General features: G+C 37.0%; 1 protein-coding gene across 1 annotated transcript; it reads right to left on the bottom strand.

Moving 5' to 3' along the window:
* Nucleotides 1-12,549: 12,549 nt before the first annotated feature.
* Nucleotides 12,550-17,509, bottom strand: LOC147430235 (uncharacterized). The gene is made up of 8 exons (XM_086495116.1): nt 17,263-17,509; nt 16,658-17,159; nt 16,410-16,493; nt 15,935-16,355; nt 15,805-15,892; nt 14,860-15,141; nt 12,756-12,828; nt 12,550-12,667 (listed from the first exon to the last, which is right to left on the bottom strand). The coding sequence occupies exons 1-8, from the start codon at nt 17,507-17,509 to the stop codon at nt 12,550-12,552; spliced, it is 1,815 nt and encodes a 604-aa protein (XP_086351242.1).
* Between the last annotated feature and the right edge of the window lie 1,904 nt (nt 17,510-19,413).

The raw sequence follows: 19,413 nt of genomic DNA, 5'->3' as shown, positions 1-19,413 counted from the left end.
ATTTAATTAAAGTTCCAAAACTATCATAGACTGTCCATTGTGGTTTTGAAGGATGCATACCTCGTTCTCTGAAAAAATTTCAACTTTAAAGTTTGTTGGAAAATCCGCAAACAAAAGAGAGGCCACTTCATTGCTCTTTTCCCCATCAACATGGGCTGAATGAAGAAAATCCAAGATCCTGCATACGATCAAATAAATGTATTTCAAACATTCACAACACACACCACACATAGTTAGTCTTTCTTTTCACATGTGTTTACCATTTCCCATCATCGAGAGAAATTTTGTAAACATCTAGCATGTTCCCAATAACGTTCACATCACAATCTATGGAAGGCACTGCATAATCAGAAAATAAAATATTTCATCAAGAATTGTTGAGTAGAAAGAAAGTGACAGCTAGATATCTATACAAGCAAGTTTACCTGTGGAGCCTTGAGCACCTTTTTGGTTCTTTTTGGGAGACTTCTTGGGCTTCTTGGATCTAACAAAATCCAATCGCTTCTTTATAGAGGAGATTGTACTATTGTTTACTCTTTTCGAAGAGGTGGCTTTCTTGGAAGCTGAGCCAATCTCCTCAATACCATTTTCATTTCTTTCAAGAACGTGCTTTAAAGCAAACAAAAATATATTTCTCACAAACATAATCTAAATAGTATGAGCACTTTAACAATTTTGTAGTTTTTATAAATGCCAAAAATAACCTTTATATAAGTTCCCTTCATCACGTGGGTAGGTGCCTCGAGTGTAATCTAGCCACCAAGGGCAATACTCAATTTCCCAAGCAATCAAACCATAATCTCTCATCCATAGTGGATACATACACTCCTCACAAGAGAGGTCCCTCCAACTTTCAACAGCAATTGGTAACTTCTCCAACAAAGTTTGATCGTAAATTAAGCTGAATTAGCCATCTACATAAAATGCAGTTAACTTTATTTTAGCTCCTTTCCTAAGTGACTTATTTATTATACAAACTCTAAGTAAAAAATAGAATAACAACCATAAAGATATCAATTGTATTACCTGAATAATACTCTCCTTGAAGATTCCATAAGCTCTGGAATTTTTTCATCCGACTCTTTTGTGTTGAGCTTACTCCAAAGCTTCACAAAAGCTTTATCAATGTGGTCCCTCAATTGGTGATGAAACCATGCTTCAAAGCCCTCCGGCATTTTTTCAATCATTTTCCCTTTGATCCTCAAGCATTGTTTCAAGATACTTCCCCAATACCACTCTTTACACAAGTACATTCTAAATTTCATTGCACTAATATAACGCTCAGAAGTAACATCATCTACACGGCAATGCATCAAAGAGTGCAATATTTCCTTTTTCCTATAGAGCAAACAATAAAAAAACCATAAATGCATTGATTCATTTGATGATTTCATGTGTATTTTTAATCCAAAAATTATTACCTCTCTGGTGATATTTTAGAAGTTGCCAAAGAGTGGACTTTGTCTCTTGTAAGGCCCACTTGATCCTTTTCTCTTATCCAATTGAAGTTAAATAATAAAGAGAAGAATCCTTGGCCATTGGCGGGGTTGGCAATGGCCAACATCTATGTTACATTAGCACGAGATCAAATCAAATCAAATTTTCAATCAAATATATCAAATTCAAATGACATGTCAACTTACAATTTTGTAGAAATTCAAACATAAACGGGGAGAAGAGAAAGTGTTTACCTTATAAGCTCTTTCTTTGAATATTTTTTCTACTCTTCCTCGAGCAACCATTTCCTTTTCTGGCAGTGAAATCGAGGGATCACTGATCTCTTGCATCTCTTTGATAAGAGACAAGTCAAAGTCTTCCTTTTGTAGAGCAAATGAAAAAAAAAAGCAAGATTTTACAAAATAATGTCAAGCTTTAGAGATTACATAAAAAGTGTACTTTAAGGCAAAAAAATATACCTTCCATATGAGCATTGCTAATAAAAGAGCAGGAGCGTTGTACCAACTCCCTTTAGATGCCTTCTTCTCACAAGCAAGCTCTACCTCTATCCATCGAATCCAATCTTGGGGAAAGTGATCTTTCATTAAAGAATCTTTGCTTGCCACAGCCAGTTTTTGGAACAAGAAGATCTCCTGTCCAAAATTTGTGCTCACAGTGGTTCTACCAATCCTAAACCACAATATCTTAAATTAAATGGCAGTAGAATGACATCGATAAAGTAATAGCAATAACGTTCAAAACAACAAATGTGCTTACTCATTTTGAGAGCGCAAAGCTAGCATAAGCTCCCCCTCTGCACTTCTATCAACAAAGACAAATTGACATTTCACAGAACAATGTCTCCACTTTATCATTGAAAATTCTACAACAACAAAAAAGAAAATTAGAAAGCATAGAGTAATACAAGTCAACTTTACATTAAACAAAAAAAGAAATCACTTACGTGTTTTTATTAAGCGCATCCAAGTTTTCAAACGGTGATTACCATCCCAAACGATAAATTTTTTTCCCCTTAAGTCTTCCCACTCAAGGGGAAGGGAATTATCAAAATCATCGCTTATTTCTCGCCAAATAGGCCCCCATTCATCTTTGTCTAAGTCGGAAACATAATGTTGATCATGGCCTGGCTTCTTAAATGACACAAGAAATGGAGCTCCAAGCACACTGTATCCAGACATCTCAAACCTTTTCACCAAGCCCTCAGTGCCTGGACCCACCGCTCTAATGGCTTCATTTTCCATGAATTTGCAGAGAGGAATTCGAGGAGGTTTCCCACCTCTCTTTACAATAAAACCCTCTACAATCTCCTCTAATATTCGACCATGAACATCCTTTCCAAATACTGTTGGATGATCGGGAGGTTTAGCAACAATTGTTGTTGCTTCAGACACGCTGTGAGCCACCAATTCACCTTGTGTAGCATGAATATCTATGAACACCTCTTCTTCATGCACATCACTCAATATATCCTCTTCTTCATGCACATCACCCAAAATATCCTCCTTTCGATGGACATTGGAAGAAGCAATGGAAGATCGTGCATTGGCCCTATGCCCTGTAGTGCCAGACCTTAATGTGTATCCTACTCCTACAAGCAAAAAACAATAATTAAGAACACAAATAGTTTAGTGAGTAAGATGAGACAAAAGAAAAGAAAACAAATAGCTTAATGTATTTGAACTTACTTTGAGAGATACCCGTCCTGCCACGTTTAGATGGTGTACGAGCCATAATCTATTAACCACAAACAACAAAAATCTTCTTAGCAATGACAATACAAATATAAAATTCTAAATTTCGGCAGCATAACGGCGTAAAATGCAAACTAAAAAAAAAAACCATTCTCAACTTTCTCATGGCAAGGAAAAATACAAATCCACTTTGACATTTGTATACCTCTTCTCTACAACGACCTGTTCTGACATCATTGTAATTGTTACTGTAAGTGTGTATGCAAGTGTGTTAAAGTGTGTGAATGCAAGTGTTTATATGTGTGTGTGTGTGGATGTATGCATGATTGTGTGTGTGAATGTAAGTGTAATATGTGTGTGTCTTTATGCATGATTGTGTATGTGTTTGTGCTATGTATGCAAGTGTGTTGATGTTGTGAATGCAAGTGTTTATATATGTGTATGTGTGTATGTATGTAAGTGTGTTGATGTTGTGAATGCAAGTGTTTATATATGTGGGTGTATGTATGTATGTATGTGTGTGTATGCGAGTGGATGTGTGCATGATTATGTGTGTGTGAATGTAAGTGTAATATGTGTGTGTATGCAAGTGTGTTGATGTTGTGAATAAAAGTGTTTATATATGTGTATGTGTGTATATGCTTGACAATACAAATATAAAATTCTAAATTTCGGCAGCATAACGGCGTAAAATGCAAATTACAAAAAAAACCATTCTCAACTTGCTCATGGCAAGGAAAAATACAAATCCACTTTGACATTTGTATACCTCTTCTCTACAACGACCTGTTCTTACATCATTGTAATTGTTACTCTAAGTGTGTTTAATATGTGTGTATGCAAGTGTGTTGATGTGTGTGAATGCAAGTGTTTATATGTGTGTGTGTGGATGTATGCATGATTGTGTGTGTGTGTGAATGTAAGTGTAATATGTGTGTGTCTGTATGCATGATTGTGTGTGTGTTTGTGCTATGTATGCAAGTGTGTTGATGTTGTGAATGCAAGTGTTTATATGTGTATGTGTGTATGTATGCAAGTGTGTTGATGTTGTGAATGCAAGTGTTTATATATGTGGGTGTATGTATGTATGTATGTGTGTGTATGCAAGTGTAATGTGTGTGCGTATACATGACTGTGTGTGTGTTTGTGCTATGTGTGCAAGTGTTTTGATGTGTGTGTATCACTGTGTGTGTGTGAGTGTGTGTGTGTGCTTACCTGGACACGCTCGCCCGATCCACCGGAGGAGGTCCAATGGAAGCTCCATTGGAGCTCCTCCATGCCTTGAAAGACATGGTGAGAAAGCAGCGCGCGCGCTGCCCTCTTACCATGCCTTTCAATGCATGGAGGAGCTCCATTGGACCTCCTCCGGTGGATCGGGCGAGCGTGCGCAAGTAAGCACACACACACACACACACACACACTCACACACACGTGAGTAGAAAATCTACACACACACACACACACACACACAGTACCTTGTCTTCTCTTACTCCTTCTTCACAGCAAAATTCCACTTTCTCTTCACTCCACTTTCGTCTCCTTCTTCACAGAAAAACTTCACTTTCACTTCACTCCACTTCAATCTCAATTAAAACTTCACTCCACTTTCATCTCAACTACTACTTTTTTCACACACACCATATATTACAAAAATGATATTGTGGTATAAACACACACACACACATTCATTTATATATATATATGTATATACACACACAAAGATATACACAAAATGGATTCATATATATAGTTTATACCACAATAATACTATGTTTTTTACACACACAACCATATATTTGAAAAAATGATTGTATGTGTTTGTGTGTATAAAAAACGTAGCATTCTTAAAGTTAAGTCATGCACACACACACACACACAAAATGTAAAAACTATGTGCACAATTAAATATCTTATGTGCACATACACTCAACTTAAATATCTTAACTTTAAAAAATGCACATACACTCAACTTAAAAATATCTTAACTTAAACTATGTGCACATACACTTAACTTAAATATCTTAACTTAATAAAATGCTACGTTGTTTACACACACTCACAAAATCATTTATACACACGTACAGTAATGTATATAACTTAACTAAAATAATTATATATACACACTACCAAAAACACACACACATATATATAAAATGGCAAGATGGAATCATATATATAACTTAACTAAAAAAATTGCTACGTTTTTTATACAAAGTCAGTCATATAGAATGTTACGTTTTTTATACACACACTCACACAATCATATATATATATATATATATATATATACACACACACACACACATACACAAAAGATGAAGACACTATTAGACTGCATTAAATGCAGTCCTTGAACCACCATGTAGAAATTAAATGGCCCCTCAAATTTGATGACATATTCCACTGCACATACATTCAGAACCGTCATATATTAAATGCACTTCTTCAATTATGATTTTCATTATTCTTTGAGCCGTCACAAGATCTTATGCAACTGTCTTTTCTTCTACCTACCAATCTTTCACTTTCATTAACCTTCACATCTTTCATTAACTTTCATTAACTTTCACCAGTTTCATTAACCTTCACTTTATCTTTAACTTTCATTAACCTTCACCACCTTCACTTAATCCACCACAGTTTTCTCGCATCTCCACCTTGTAATCTGTTGCTTGAGAGAATATGTCCAACATGAAAGTAACAATAACTTGGAAGGTTGGTGGTCAGATAGTCAACCACGACATTCAGTTGAAGGGAAACTCATTGTTGCTTAGTGCTTACTATTTGCAGAGTTTGCTGCCTCCATCTTGCCATTTTCAGTCACTATCTGCTCTTATTGAAAGTGATTGTGGCCTAACAAAAGTCTTGCTGCAACCACAGTGGGATATAGAAGGTCATCAGCATTTCTTAATAGATAGTTCTTTTTCGAGCTTGTTTGAGATGCTTCATTCAGACACATTTATACAGGTATTCGACAATGAGAAAGGAAATGACAAAGAGATATCTGAAGATGTTTTAAGCATTGTGCATCTTGAAAGTAGTGGTGAAGATATATGACAGCTCAAAACTCAGTCAATCGTCATTTGGATTCAACAAAATCTAGGGGCAAAAAAGTTAAATGATCTGTTAACATTATGTGGAGCTCCTTTGCAAGTTGCTGAACTTCCACAACATTATGATGGAAATTTGTGTTTTGAGCTACCTGCGACTCAGGATAAAACAAAACGAATGACAGGGATGGAACAACGCTTTGATGGTCACTTGTGGACTCGCCCATCTGTGACAACCATGGCAATAGCATTCACAATTCGTCTAAGCCACTGTTTGGGATTCATGCAGTGTAATTATTCAACGTGTCCTCATTATATTAAGGAACAAGAATTCAATAGTAAAGATTTTCATGGATATTTGGACAAACAGGTGAAAAAGGACTACCTTGCAATGGAAGAGAATACAACAATAACTTGTCATTATTGTCTGAAGGTTGTTACTTGTGTTGCTGCTTGTCCCTGCAAAATCTATTATGTTTTGCCTAGAGATGGTACAATGTCGCGACTGGCAATACATGTTGGTAAACATTGTCATAATGTTAAGGCAGGAACCTCTAGGGCTGCTATTTCAAGAGTGCGGAAACTGGTAGGTGCAGTACTAAAAATAGAAAAGGGTGGCCCAAGAAAAATTCAAATGTTGGTGGCTCAACAACTTGTTCTTCACTCCTTGATTGGTGAGGAAGCTGAAGCTACATCCGATGTACAATTCAATGATTTTTTGGAAGAAATGATGCCACTGGTTCAAACCAAAGGGTAAGAAAACTCAATTTGGTTCCTTGAATTTGTTAATTTTTTAACTATTATAAATTTAGCCTTTTTGTGATGCATCGTGTAGGTTTTCTTCAATTGTTTCAAAGGAGAGAAAGAGTCAAGGTGCTGTTATTGGGGATGGATATGATAATATTTTATTGCTTCAAAAAAAGTGCATGTTTCCTTTTTTTCATGGGAGTAGATTTCCTGGACAGGGTGAAGAGGATGACAAGTGCTTCCTATTTAAAATGTCCACTAAAGGACTAGGTTCTGGGATTGATCTAGTAAATCGGATGAAAAGATATGAAACTGGTGACTTGAGAAATGCGTGGGTACATTTTGATTTTACCCATAGAATAGATGGATGGGCAACAATGTCATGCTCAGTTTATGATCCAAGGTAATCTTTAAGTATTTAAATATCTCGTATTTTTTTATCATTAAATAAAAGAAGATGTGTGAAAATGTTTATGTTGAATATCTTGCAGCATACGATCACTACAAATAATTGCTATATGTGAAACTAAAGAGGAGGATGCAAAGACTCAAGTTATTTTTTGGGAGAGCCTTAATTCAACAATGGAAAAGTACGGACATGGTGCAGCTGACTTTGCAGGTTTTATGTCTGATGAAGCTGGTGAAAATTGGAATGCTATTCGAATAGTCTTCAATGGCGGGCCAGATAATATCATGGAGGGACGTGAACGATCATGCCTATTTCATTGGGAGCAGAGTCTCCACAAATATGCTAAAAAGTGGATACCTCAACATCTAACAAATCAACACATTGATATGTGTGAGGACTGGAGAGCTTGTAAGACCATTGTGCTTGCATCTCAAAAGGCGCTTTCAATTCAAAAGTGGTGGAGACAACATCTATCTACAGAGAGCATCACAAGAGTGAGCAGATGGTTTAAATGGTGGGAGCAACGAATTTCACACTGGGGAGGAATTGGAACAGATGTAAGTACCTTTATGACAATCTATATTTTTAGAAAAATTTCTTTTCATACATGAAATTTATAAATTTTAATTCATGTTTTTTTGCATTTCATAGGGTGGTCTAAGTCCGTGGGAGCGGGCACAAATTCCCAATGTTAATTTATCAGAAAGTGTACATGCCAGTTGGTTAGCAGGTGAAGGTGGAAAGGGAAAAATATCCTTGTATGATGCATGTGTAACAGATGTTATAAACTCATATATTCAATGTGCAAAGCGTTTGGGATATACTACTGGGCGTTATATAGGAACGGGTCCCACAATGGAGACCTTGCTTTCTCGAGTTAAATCTCAGCAAACTCCAACTCCAACCAACGTGGCCTATCTATTACACGACGCTGTTGCAAGGACTCCCATGTATGCGCAGCCAATTTTGGATGGAGACAAAGAAACAGTACAACGCAAAAAGAGGGGCAGAACAGGAACAAGTAGCTCCCATCGGCCGGAATATGTCATGGAATCTAAGCAACGAAACCATCGCGGTCGACCAAAAAAAATCAAGTTTGATACCCAAGGACCAGGTATTTCTAACATTCCGCTGCAAATTAGTGACAATGATGATGATATTGGATCTCAAAAAGAAACAACCACACCTTTGTCATCTAAAACAAACAATGTGTTTGAGAGGATGTGCCACGCACTCAGTGGGCCCTCAGGAGAATGCCCATTCAAAGTCAAAGAAAATGTTTTGGAACAGTAGGGAGAAAAAATTGTGACAATATCTTGCATAGTCGCTCAATTGGTCTTGTTGCTCCATGTATATGGTCCGAAAGAATGTTCAAGGGTAAAACAATCGAGCAATGGTTACGGTTTTGTAATCATGATATTTTGTATACCCAATCAATCAAAAGACAAGTCAAAGATTTACCTCCTGCTCCAAATGTTTGGCCAGTAGTAAGAGGGACAGATATCTCCACACAAGAACTTGCCGCGCTGCATCAGAGTGGATTTCGGACAGAGAATTCAATGGTAAATCCACAACCTCTTGCTGGCGACTGCAAAGAAGGTGGTGGCAGCTCGAGGAAGAAAAAGTGGAGGCATGGAATCTCTAAAGAGGCCATGAAGAAATTGGAAGCATGTAATAGTATGACAATTATATTTTTGGATGAAGTGAAAAGGTCTCAAGAGCATGTAATTTTCCGAGTTCTCACTGAAAATAGTTATGAGATTCATATAAAACAGAGTCCAGCATGCACGTGTCCGGATTTTCAGAAGCGAGAGAATACCAACAAATCCTTTTTGGCATGCAAACATATGTACTATGTGTACACAAAAGTGCTCGGACTTGAACCTAAGGAGCACATGATTATTCATCAGCCAACCCTCTCACCAATGGACATCGCTTTTATTCTTGGACAACCAAGGATGATTTCTCCCTCCATTTAATTACAACTGGTTTGGTATGCTTCTTTCACTCAACTAGAATATTGATCTATGATATGAAAGTGTTTTTCTGTATTTATTTTGGTTTATTATACTTGTGATTATTTATCTTGAAAAAACATTGTTTATGCAGCAAAGGATTTCAAATTTCAAGCAAAAGATATGAAGCATCTTGCAAGCTATTTGGGAGCAAATTACTTGCCTTTTAGAGTGACCATTACATTTATGGCGAATATCCTTTTTTGTACTCTAATTTTGATCTTATCCTGTGGTAGTTTTGCGAATGTACTTACATCCTCAAACTTATGTTGTTTCAAAAAGCAATTGCTTGGGAAAAATAGTATTGTATCTATCTGGCATTATTTTTGACTTCATCACATTTATATATGCTGTGGATTATATTTAACTCTGAAATTAGTGTTGTCTCTATTCTGCATGATTTTTTACTTTATCGCATGTTTATATGCTGTGGATTATTTGACTCTGATCACATACGTTGTGAGCATATTTGACTCTAATGGCATGAGTTGTGAAATGGTGATTTTATTTGTTTACATTTTTTCCGTCGTTATGCCCTCTCGGTCTCTCTCTCTCTCTCTCTCTCTCTCTCTCTCTCTCTCTCTCTCTCTCTCTCTCTTTCTCTGCGTAGTGATATACAACTCTATGATTTTACTTTCTCTCTCTAGAAGAGAAGTCACTCTCTCTCTCTCAAGGATTTATGATCTCTTCTTCCAATGGTAACTCGCATAAATACTATCTCTCTAGAATTTATACTTTCTCTCTCCGTCAACCACACATATATGGAGTCTTATGACGATTGAAAATTACATTAAATAGATACTTTATGCTATGACACATATTTGGTTAAAAAAACTCTAAAGATTGCTAAAATTGTCGAAAAAACTTGAAATGAAAAACTCGCAAATGTTAAATCCCCGTTTTATTAGTACACATTAAATTGAAGACTACTTAAACTTTTGACATTCTTTTCTTGTTTGAACATAGCTTCTTATTTTTGCTAAAAAAAAGATTAGTTTCATTTGATTTTATTAGGGGGAAGGCCTGGCTGTTTTATTACTTGTTTTGTTTATTTTTACTTTATTGTTTGTATGCAAAAATAAATTGTGTCGTTCTTATGTTCACTTTTGAGTGTTTAAGTGCATGCTTGCTTTGAAATCTTCTTGATCCGACATGAGAAAAAGGTCATCTTGAAATTTAAAACTAGGAGTTATATTCATATGGAAACAAAAGTCCAAAAAAGATGTTTTCATGGGTGAGGTCATATTAATGAACTAAATTTGCCTTGCATTAACAAGATATCTCGTGTCAAGTAGCTTGAGCCATCTACAAAGGGCAAAAAGTCTATGACTATTCTACTCCACTAGCTCGCGCGCCCCGCCTATCGGCGGGCCTCGCTCACTCTTACCACCTCATTCTGTATGTGTGTGTGTGTGTGTGTGTGTGTGCATCTTTATACATTTCTCTATGACACACACACACACGATCGACACTTTCTATCTTTAGCCCCTTTAAACTACTCCTGGTACATTTAACCCCTTTTGCACAGAGACTTAGAGAGAGAGAGAGAGAGAGAGAGAGAGAGAGAGAGAGAGAGAGAGAGAGAGAGAGAGAGAGAGATTACATAAAAGCACATGACTAAAGAGACATATATATATATATATTTTTAAGTTTACATTATTGCCAAAAAGGCTCAGGAACATATCTGCATAGCACTCTAAGTCGTGCTTTTTCAACAGGATCAAGATATTGCGTTGGAGCTCTACAAACTTCTCTTAAATCTATTTTTTGAACCCAACTCAAGTAAATCTTGTAATGATGAATCAACCCAAGCTCTTGCTTTAAGAGCATGAGCCTAATGTTGGGAAAGAAATAGGGATCAAGCAACTTGATGTAAATCGTGTCCAACTCTTCATCTACATATGACCCCCAAACAGTGTAGTTTATCTCAATCACTTCCCATGCCCATTGCCATCCCCGTTTAGCAGGTAACATATTTTCTTCAAAGGCATCAACAATAATTTTTTTTACACTTGGAAAAATATTCACAATTTTGTGGGCCATTTAATTGGCTGCAAGAAAAGAAGACAACATTAGTACTCAAAGCTTAAAATGAGAAAAGAAGACAACATTAGTACTCAAAGCTTAAAATGAGAGAGAGAGAGAGAGAGAGAGAGAGAGAGAGAGAGAGAGAGAGAGAGAGAGAGAGAGATGATCAGCATGGCCACTTAAACACTTAAAAAAGTATAAGGGCAATACGAACACTTCAATTACTAATTGTCATGCCAAAAAGTGTCAAGAGGTTCATTAGGTCAAAGTCTTTACAACAACCTCAATTTTTTTGTTTACAACAACTCATATTCTACTCTATAATTGGATGGATGAGGATCACTCCAATATACCGCATTGATAAACTTCACAATTAGTTTCAAAATTTTAAACTCTTCATCCGAAATGTAAGATTTGTGATTGTGATATATCTTTCGCAACTGAATATCACAACCACAAACATTGACATAATAAATATCAACCATATGTAGTTCTTGTAGGACTCTCATCAATTTTATTTCGCTCAATATTTGTGACACTTTACATAGTGTAATGCTTAACCTTCCACAATTTCCATACCACCCATCATCATATGAATACACCCAATGATGCCACCAACAACATGTACCATATCCTTGACAAATGTACTCTTCCTTAACTTTCAAATATATATTCATCCTTATATGTATTGGGAGAATAGCCAATACATCATGACCCATGTTAACCTACATTAGCAATTCGCAAATCTCTCTCTCTCTCTCTCTCTCTCTCTCTCTCTCTCTCACACACACACACACACACACACACACACACACACACACACACACACACACACACACACACACACACACACACACACACACATTAACCTATGTAGTAGATTAAAACCCACTCGATTAAGCCAACAGTAACTAAAAAAATATGGCACTTAGAATGCATAAACAATGGATCAAAGTGTTCGATCATCTAGAGAAGTTGAGCCTACGACACACTCTACTTGGAACTCTCAAGATCCAAGGTCCGACACGTCGAACACTGCGACCGAGGCGTCAAGGTGATTCACCCAAAGAATAGATTCTAAACATCCATTCATTCACTCCATAGGGACCGTATGAAAAGTTGCAATTGAGAGGGCGTTGTATACCTAACTCTCATATAGTGATTCGCATATCATCTATATCAAACTCTATGTGATAATAACCTACAACACTTCTAAAATATCGTGCTTCATATAATGCCAAGACAGAATGTCTGCAATAATATTGAAGCCTGCAACAAAAATAACAACCAACCATTTAGACATAAAAAGTAACAACACATTTAACGTCATATGGATTCAAGTTCAAGCTATACGCACCGAAGGATCTCAAAATCCTCAACAATACGAACAATATCCTCAGCATGTGCAGGACCCCTCCACAATGGAGGATCTAGAAAAAATGTTACACGTGTAAACATACAAAATAAAGGCCAAAAAGTTCTCATTCATGGTAAAAGTAAGTAACAAAGATAAGATTTTACATTTACATACCTCTAATATAAGTAGGTACATCATTGAGGGTGTACGAAACCATGATGTGTCGTGCCATTCTTTATCTGCTCTAACAGCACAGATTTGGAAGTTTAAGAGGAACAAATATGAAATAGAATAAAGAAGACTTTGACGATCATGCCGTAGAGAATCATGTCCTTTCTTTTGTTTGAGAGAGAGAGAGAGAGAGAGAGAGAGAGAGAGAGAGAGAGAGAGAGAGAGAGAGGAACGAAAGCAATTCAAAAGACTTTGAAATTTCACAACTTCACAAAGAGACAATACAAAATAGTTATTCAAAGTGTAGCATTCGAGAGACCACATTAGGGATTCTATAAGTCCAAGACCTATGTTGTATACATTTTGCAAGATACGGGGTGGTGTTTCAACTTGATTAAATATCCTCAATTGATATGGTGTAGTGCGGTCTCCAGCAACACCCCTGTTGTGCATTGACTGGCCTCTCGTCACCCACAAACCAAATATTAACTTGAATTTGACGATGCTCGTGGTTCGAAGAAAAGGCAACATGGTAATATCCAATAACTTCCATAGACATATCTCTACCTAAGTATAGCATTTTATAAACACCTACGATGATAAAACCTTGATGGGAGTGATCTCTGCAAAGGCATCCATGAATTATGTAGAGCAATAAAAGCTTAAAATTACAAATATACCATATATAAAAACTCTTACAATATAATATGAGTTTGATCAAATAAGATCACCAAAAACATAGCAGGAACTCTTCCCCTCCATTGCGGTGGATCTTCATCAGATTAAGTCAATGTATAAGCCAATCTTCTCAAGAAAATAATAGGTCAAGTTAATAAACTAATTTAAAAAAGAAGATAAATACCTCGAATGAATTCAGTGGTGTGACCCACTACATAGGAAGCACTGCGTCGAGGGTCCATCCGTGGAAAATACTGTGATCTGAGAGATATGAATAAAATATAACATCAAGTGTGTCTGAGAGCCACAATGTCAATTTGAACTTATTGTTATGAGCTTGCTAGTTGTAATACTTCCTTGAATACAATGTTTAGAGTGTAGTAACACTCCGCTTCAGTGTTTTCAGTATTGACAACAATCCTCATAGAAGCTGCACTTTGTACACGTGACATTGCAACATACAACTGTCCATGAGAGAAGATCGATGACTCAAGATATAGACCAAGAATTCCAAGTGTTTGCCCTTGTGATTTGTTGATAGTCATCCCAAAAGCAAGCCTGATTGGAAATTGACGACGCTTCATTTGAAATGGAAGCCCCTGATGGCTTCCAATAATAAAGTCAATCCTTGGAAGAAAAACTCTCTCTCCAATATTTGATCCTGTAACTATCTCTGCCTCAATTACCTTATGATGAAATTGCTTGCATATCAATCTAGTTCCATTGCATAATCCACGTCTTGGATCCAAATTGCGCAGCAACATGATAGTAGCATTTTCTTTTAAGACTAAAGCATGAGGTGGAAAACCACCACCAAGAGTAAGGCTATTCAGATATTCAATTGTGTACAAATGTGTGTTTTCCTCTGACATACAAATTGAATCTGCACTCAGATACTCTTTGCAATCTCCATGCATTCTTTGCAATGCATAGTCATTAATTAAATCCACCTCTCTATTCCGTGGAGCAAGTATTGCTCGATCTCTGAAAAAAGTTGCATGATCTTGCAAATGACACAAATCTCCATATATAAAGCTTAGAAGATCTGCCAAACTATTTCCTGGAAGCATCATGTGTGAAGGTATTTTGACTCTGTCTAAGTCTCCTCCATCAAGCACCCAACAGGAAAAACTTTGTTGAAGTGAATTTGTGCCGCAATCAACTATACACATATTTTTGGTAAGCCTCAGTATCTTCGTGTATTTCCATATGTGAGAATGACACAACGAAGCATTTACAATGTCTGTACGACTACCTTTTGGTACAACAAGTAGTATTTGTCGAAAGTCACCTCCAAGCAAAATGACTTTTCCACCAAAAAAAGTATCTCGCTGCATAATATCTCTTAAAGTTCTGTCCACTGATTCAAACGCATAGCGATGTGTCATGGGAGCTTCATCCCATATAAGTAAAGCTGCATTCCTTAGAAGTTCTGCAAGTTGACTATCTACCTTTATATTGCAAGTTGCTTCAGAGTGAAGCTCCAAAGGTATCTTAAACCTAGAATGAGCAGTTCTTCCATTACTCAAAAGCAAAGCTGCAATACCCGAGGATGCACATGCAAGAGCAACTCTACAACTTCCTTGCACTCGTGAAAGAAGTGCATTATATAAGTAAGTTTTTCCTGAGCTACCAGGACCATCTAGGAAAAATACCTTCCCTAAATGTGTGTCAACAGCTTGTAGCACTTGGTGATACGCATCTCACTGATCCTCATTTAAAGAAGTTTCCATACAATCTGCTATACTACACTGTTCATCAACATTGAACATTGTTTCTTCAGCCATAGCACCATTTTTACTTAAGGATACCAATGTTGAGTCTATTGCAGGCAACATATAATCACAAAGCCTCTTGCCATGTTGTTGCAAAAAGCATTCTATATGAAGCAAAGCTTGATTTTTTGCCACATCAAATTGCACACTTGCATCTGAAATACGCATCCTTAGGGCATAAACATAGTTCTCACAAAATTCAGTACAAAATCTATCCCAAAGAGCTGCCGGATGAAGTGGCTCACAAAAGACTAATATGATTGCAAACAGTTGTCTCAACTGCATTCCATTTTGAAAAAAAGATGCCTATTGGAGGCAAATTGACCATTCTTCATCATCTTGAAATAATCCTCTAGCTATACATGCCTCCTTGTATGTATCATAGATGTGACCATCATACATACGCAAGTCTTCAAAACACTTACATCCCTTGCAAATATTGAGAAGCATTCGTAGGTAATAAACCTCACCAGCAGTAGGGACAATATTATACATTCTTCCAATAGAAACACCCTGTTGTCGTGGAGACCATGCCTTTCAACTTTTATTCCATACTCGACCATTTGGAAAGTCAGTATATGTGAAGCTATTTGCTTCAGGATAATTTTGATTTGCAACAAACCATTCTGTCAAGGTAGTTTTTCTATTTTGCTCATTATCTAGCAAATGTGATACATTATCACCATCTTGAAATGTAACCATATTTTGCAATGGAAGGTGTACTTGCAATCGTTGAATAGCTGGCCTTTCACTATGCATGTCGAAGCCAAATATTCTCCACATAGCCTCAGATGCAGAAACATAACGTGCATTGAGATAACTCTTGATTTCATCAGTAGCTCCTTCATCATCTTGAAGGACAACAGTGGCTCGATCATGTCCCTTGTAGACATACTTATAAAGATATTTCACGGTAGTGACAGTTGAGCAAATCTCCACATTAATATGGGCTTGGTATCTTAGTGATAAGAGAGGGCTGTAAGGAACAACCCAACGATTATCTAAATTGTAATTTTTAGACGTAACAAACCTTCCATCATCTCTTCTCATATACACAGGATATCCACTTTCGTTTACATTTGTAGACGTAGAAAATGTTCGTGGAAACTTGAATCTACACTTACCATCAACCATACATGGAGAACGTGGGTTCAAAGGACCACATGGCCCATGAACATTACAACGACTCACTACATCAAATAATTCTAGAAACACATTCTTGTCAGGGAGCTCTTCACAAACCAACTTGTCATAGTGTAATTTTTAGACGTAACAAACCTTCCATCATCTCTTCTCATATACACAGGATATCCACTTTCGTTTACATTTGTAGACGTAGAAAATGTTCGTGGAAACTTGAATCTACACTTACCATCAACCATACATGGAGAACGTGGGTTCAAAGGACCACATGGCCCATGAACATTACAACGACTCACTACATCAAATAATTCTAGAAACACATTCTTGTCAGGGAGCTCTTCACAAACCAACTTGTCATAGTGTAATGTATCTGTGGGTTTATATTCGGATGCAAGTATCAACAATATATGTGCATGAGGAAGACCTCTCTTCTGAAACTCAATCACTGAAACATGTCCAATCACCTCCCCAAATACGGCTTGCTTGATAAGTAAATGCATCATATCTTGGAACTTCTGATAAAACACTCGTATAGTCAGATCAGGACGATCAACAGCACTTTGTCCAGGTAGTAATGCATCATCTATTTCCTTCCATCGTGGATTACATGTGAATGTGATGAAGAGATCCGGTTTCCCTACTACGAACAATAGCCATTGCATCTTGAAATAGTTGGCACATATATCTTGGACCTCCAACAAAAGACGAAGGCAAAACAATTCTACGGCCAACATTTTGACCTTCAGCCCTCTCTAAGCCATCTCTAGCCTCAACCATGTCAACCAATCCTTGGTACACTTCACCACGAAGTGTTTTTTGGTTATTTCGCATCCACAAAAGCCGTGACTCCTCTAGAGTACTATAAGCATCCACGACATACTGTTGTAATAGCCTATCTCCTCGAAGAAGACACTCCACCGTATCATCTCTTATTTGTAAGCGAAAGACATAATATTGCTTTTGACTCAATTTTTCCTCTCCACCCATCCTCTCCACTTGGAAATAATAAAACATATAATAAGGACATGTAAGCTCGATGCATGGTGGAGATTCTTTTCAAACCCCCGTGTCGAAAATTCAGTACAATGTCACGATAGCCAATATTTCTATCATCCCCTTGTTTTGGAATAATTGCAGCAACTTCAGAACCCCTTGGAGCAAGATATTGCCAACCATCACAACGATGCTCCGCAATAACCATCCTCATATTGGATACAATAGCATCTCCAGAAAAAGAAGCAGTAGATCGTAGAGCATTTGCATAAGGATTCACTCTATGCATCATCACTTGTAAACACTCTAGAATACTACGATCTAAATTTGAAACATGATGCAATCTATTGCTCAACTCATGTTCAGTATCAAAAAAATATAATTGTGCAAAGCGTGGGACTTCATTTTGTCCTTCGGCTGGCGCTAAAGAACCAATGCTATGATAGACAGAGCCGTGAACCTTAAAAGTCTATACACCTCTCCCACCATAATTAATAGTCTCATCGATATGGGCACCAAGAGACACAAATGCCAATGCATTATTATATCCTCGAATATTTTGTAAGAATTGTCTACTTCTTGTTGTGGTTGAGCTCATCAAATCTTTTAATTCATTTGGTGGCTCATTCAAAGGAAGAAATTGGACTTTTCCATCAGAGCAGCAATATTTACCCACAAATGTTTGGATAGTCTTTCCTTCGTCCTTCCAGGCCTTTGCTCCACATTTGGAGCAAACATAATCTAAGCTTCCTAAATTGTGCAACACACACTTTTTGGATAGAACTAGTGCCATAGACTTGTGATGTAAAAGGAGAGACATTGGATATTCAAAGCGGATGGACAAACAATGCTTTTCTACCTTAGAATAGTTTCCCTCTACTAAGTTCATTGTTGTCCTAGCATTCATGGCTTCAGAGTTTCCTTCATGTACAACATGCATGCTTTGCCTTTCATTGCACTCCAATAAAGTTCCAATAGTACTTTGTAGTGAATGCCTTGTTCTATCTCGTGCTATTTGGCGCTTCGCCTTTCGTGAATCATCACACAATCGACTACGTCGTGCATGACCAGGTGATAATATACGTGGTCCAGATACCATCTATGAAATCAGGTGCAAATAGATCTCATATAAATACAATATACCTGATATAATTTGGATCTGTCACTAAAAGAACATTCTTATGCATAATAAAAATCAATATAAACTGGGACATCTAACTATATCCTCTAACCTAAATACATTTGACACATTGATAGTGACTCAATTAAAAAGTACAGTTTGATGAAGATACATCATAACATTACATATTTCTACCATAAGTAGGACTAAATACATTTGACACAATGGCTTGACTCAATTAAAAAGAACAGTTTGATGAAGATACAGCAAAACATTACATATTTCTACCATTAGTAGGATTAGTAGGAATAGATCGTTGAGAAACTTGACGCTGCTTTGGTCGAACTAATCTAGCCAGAGCACTTAATTTATTTGAGGTAGCTCGGATATCTGAAAGTCTTGAACCTTGAACCTTTGTCAAAGCACCGAGCTTGTTGACGATACTTCTCAATCCTGGCACGATTTGTCATAGATTATTGTCTGGCATTCGTCCTTTTGATTCACGTTGACTCCGCGAAGCCTCTCTTCGAAGATTCTCAATAGATGCCAATATCAACTTTTGAGAATCCTCAACTTTGGAAAGTTTCTCTCTCATGTATGCCTCACCCTCTAATCTCTGCAAGTTTGATGCTTTTGTCTCTTCTTGCAATTTCCATAGTATCCCACTTTCAATCTCCAATGCAGAACTTAAAGTTTCAACCACATCCGAGACATTGGTCTGCATTGTCTCCATCCTATTGCAGGAGGCTTTGATCTCTAGCAAGGTTTCTATAATTTG

This window comes from Adiantum capillus-veneris, chromosome 22, assembly GCF_014529385.1.
Source record: "Adiantum capillus-veneris isolate H3 chromosome 22, ASM1452938v2, whole genome shotgun sequence".
In the NCBI taxonomy this organism is placed as follows: domain Eukaryota; kingdom Viridiplantae; phylum Streptophyta; class Polypodiopsida; order Polypodiales; family Pteridaceae; genus Adiantum; species Adiantum capillus-veneris.
This window is presented reverse-complemented; position numbering and strand designations above follow the sequence as displayed.

What these genes read in the sequence shown, in the direction of transcription:
- LOC147430235 (XM_086495116.1), bottom strand. Translation starts at nt 17,509, where the DNA reads ATGGGTGGAGAGGAAAAATTGAGTCAAAAGCAATATTATGTCTTTCGC. An exon ending in TGGCTTAGAGAGGGCTGAAG is followed by an intron (nt 17,160 to 17,262) that starts GTCAAAATGTTG and finishes TGTTCGTAGTAG; the next exon opens with GGAAACCGGATCTCTTCATC. An exon ending in TCTCAATATTTGCAAGGGAT is followed by an intron (nt 15,142 to 15,804) that starts GTAAGTGTTTTG and finishes CGGGTATTGCAG; the next exon opens with CTTTGCTTTTGAGTAATGGA.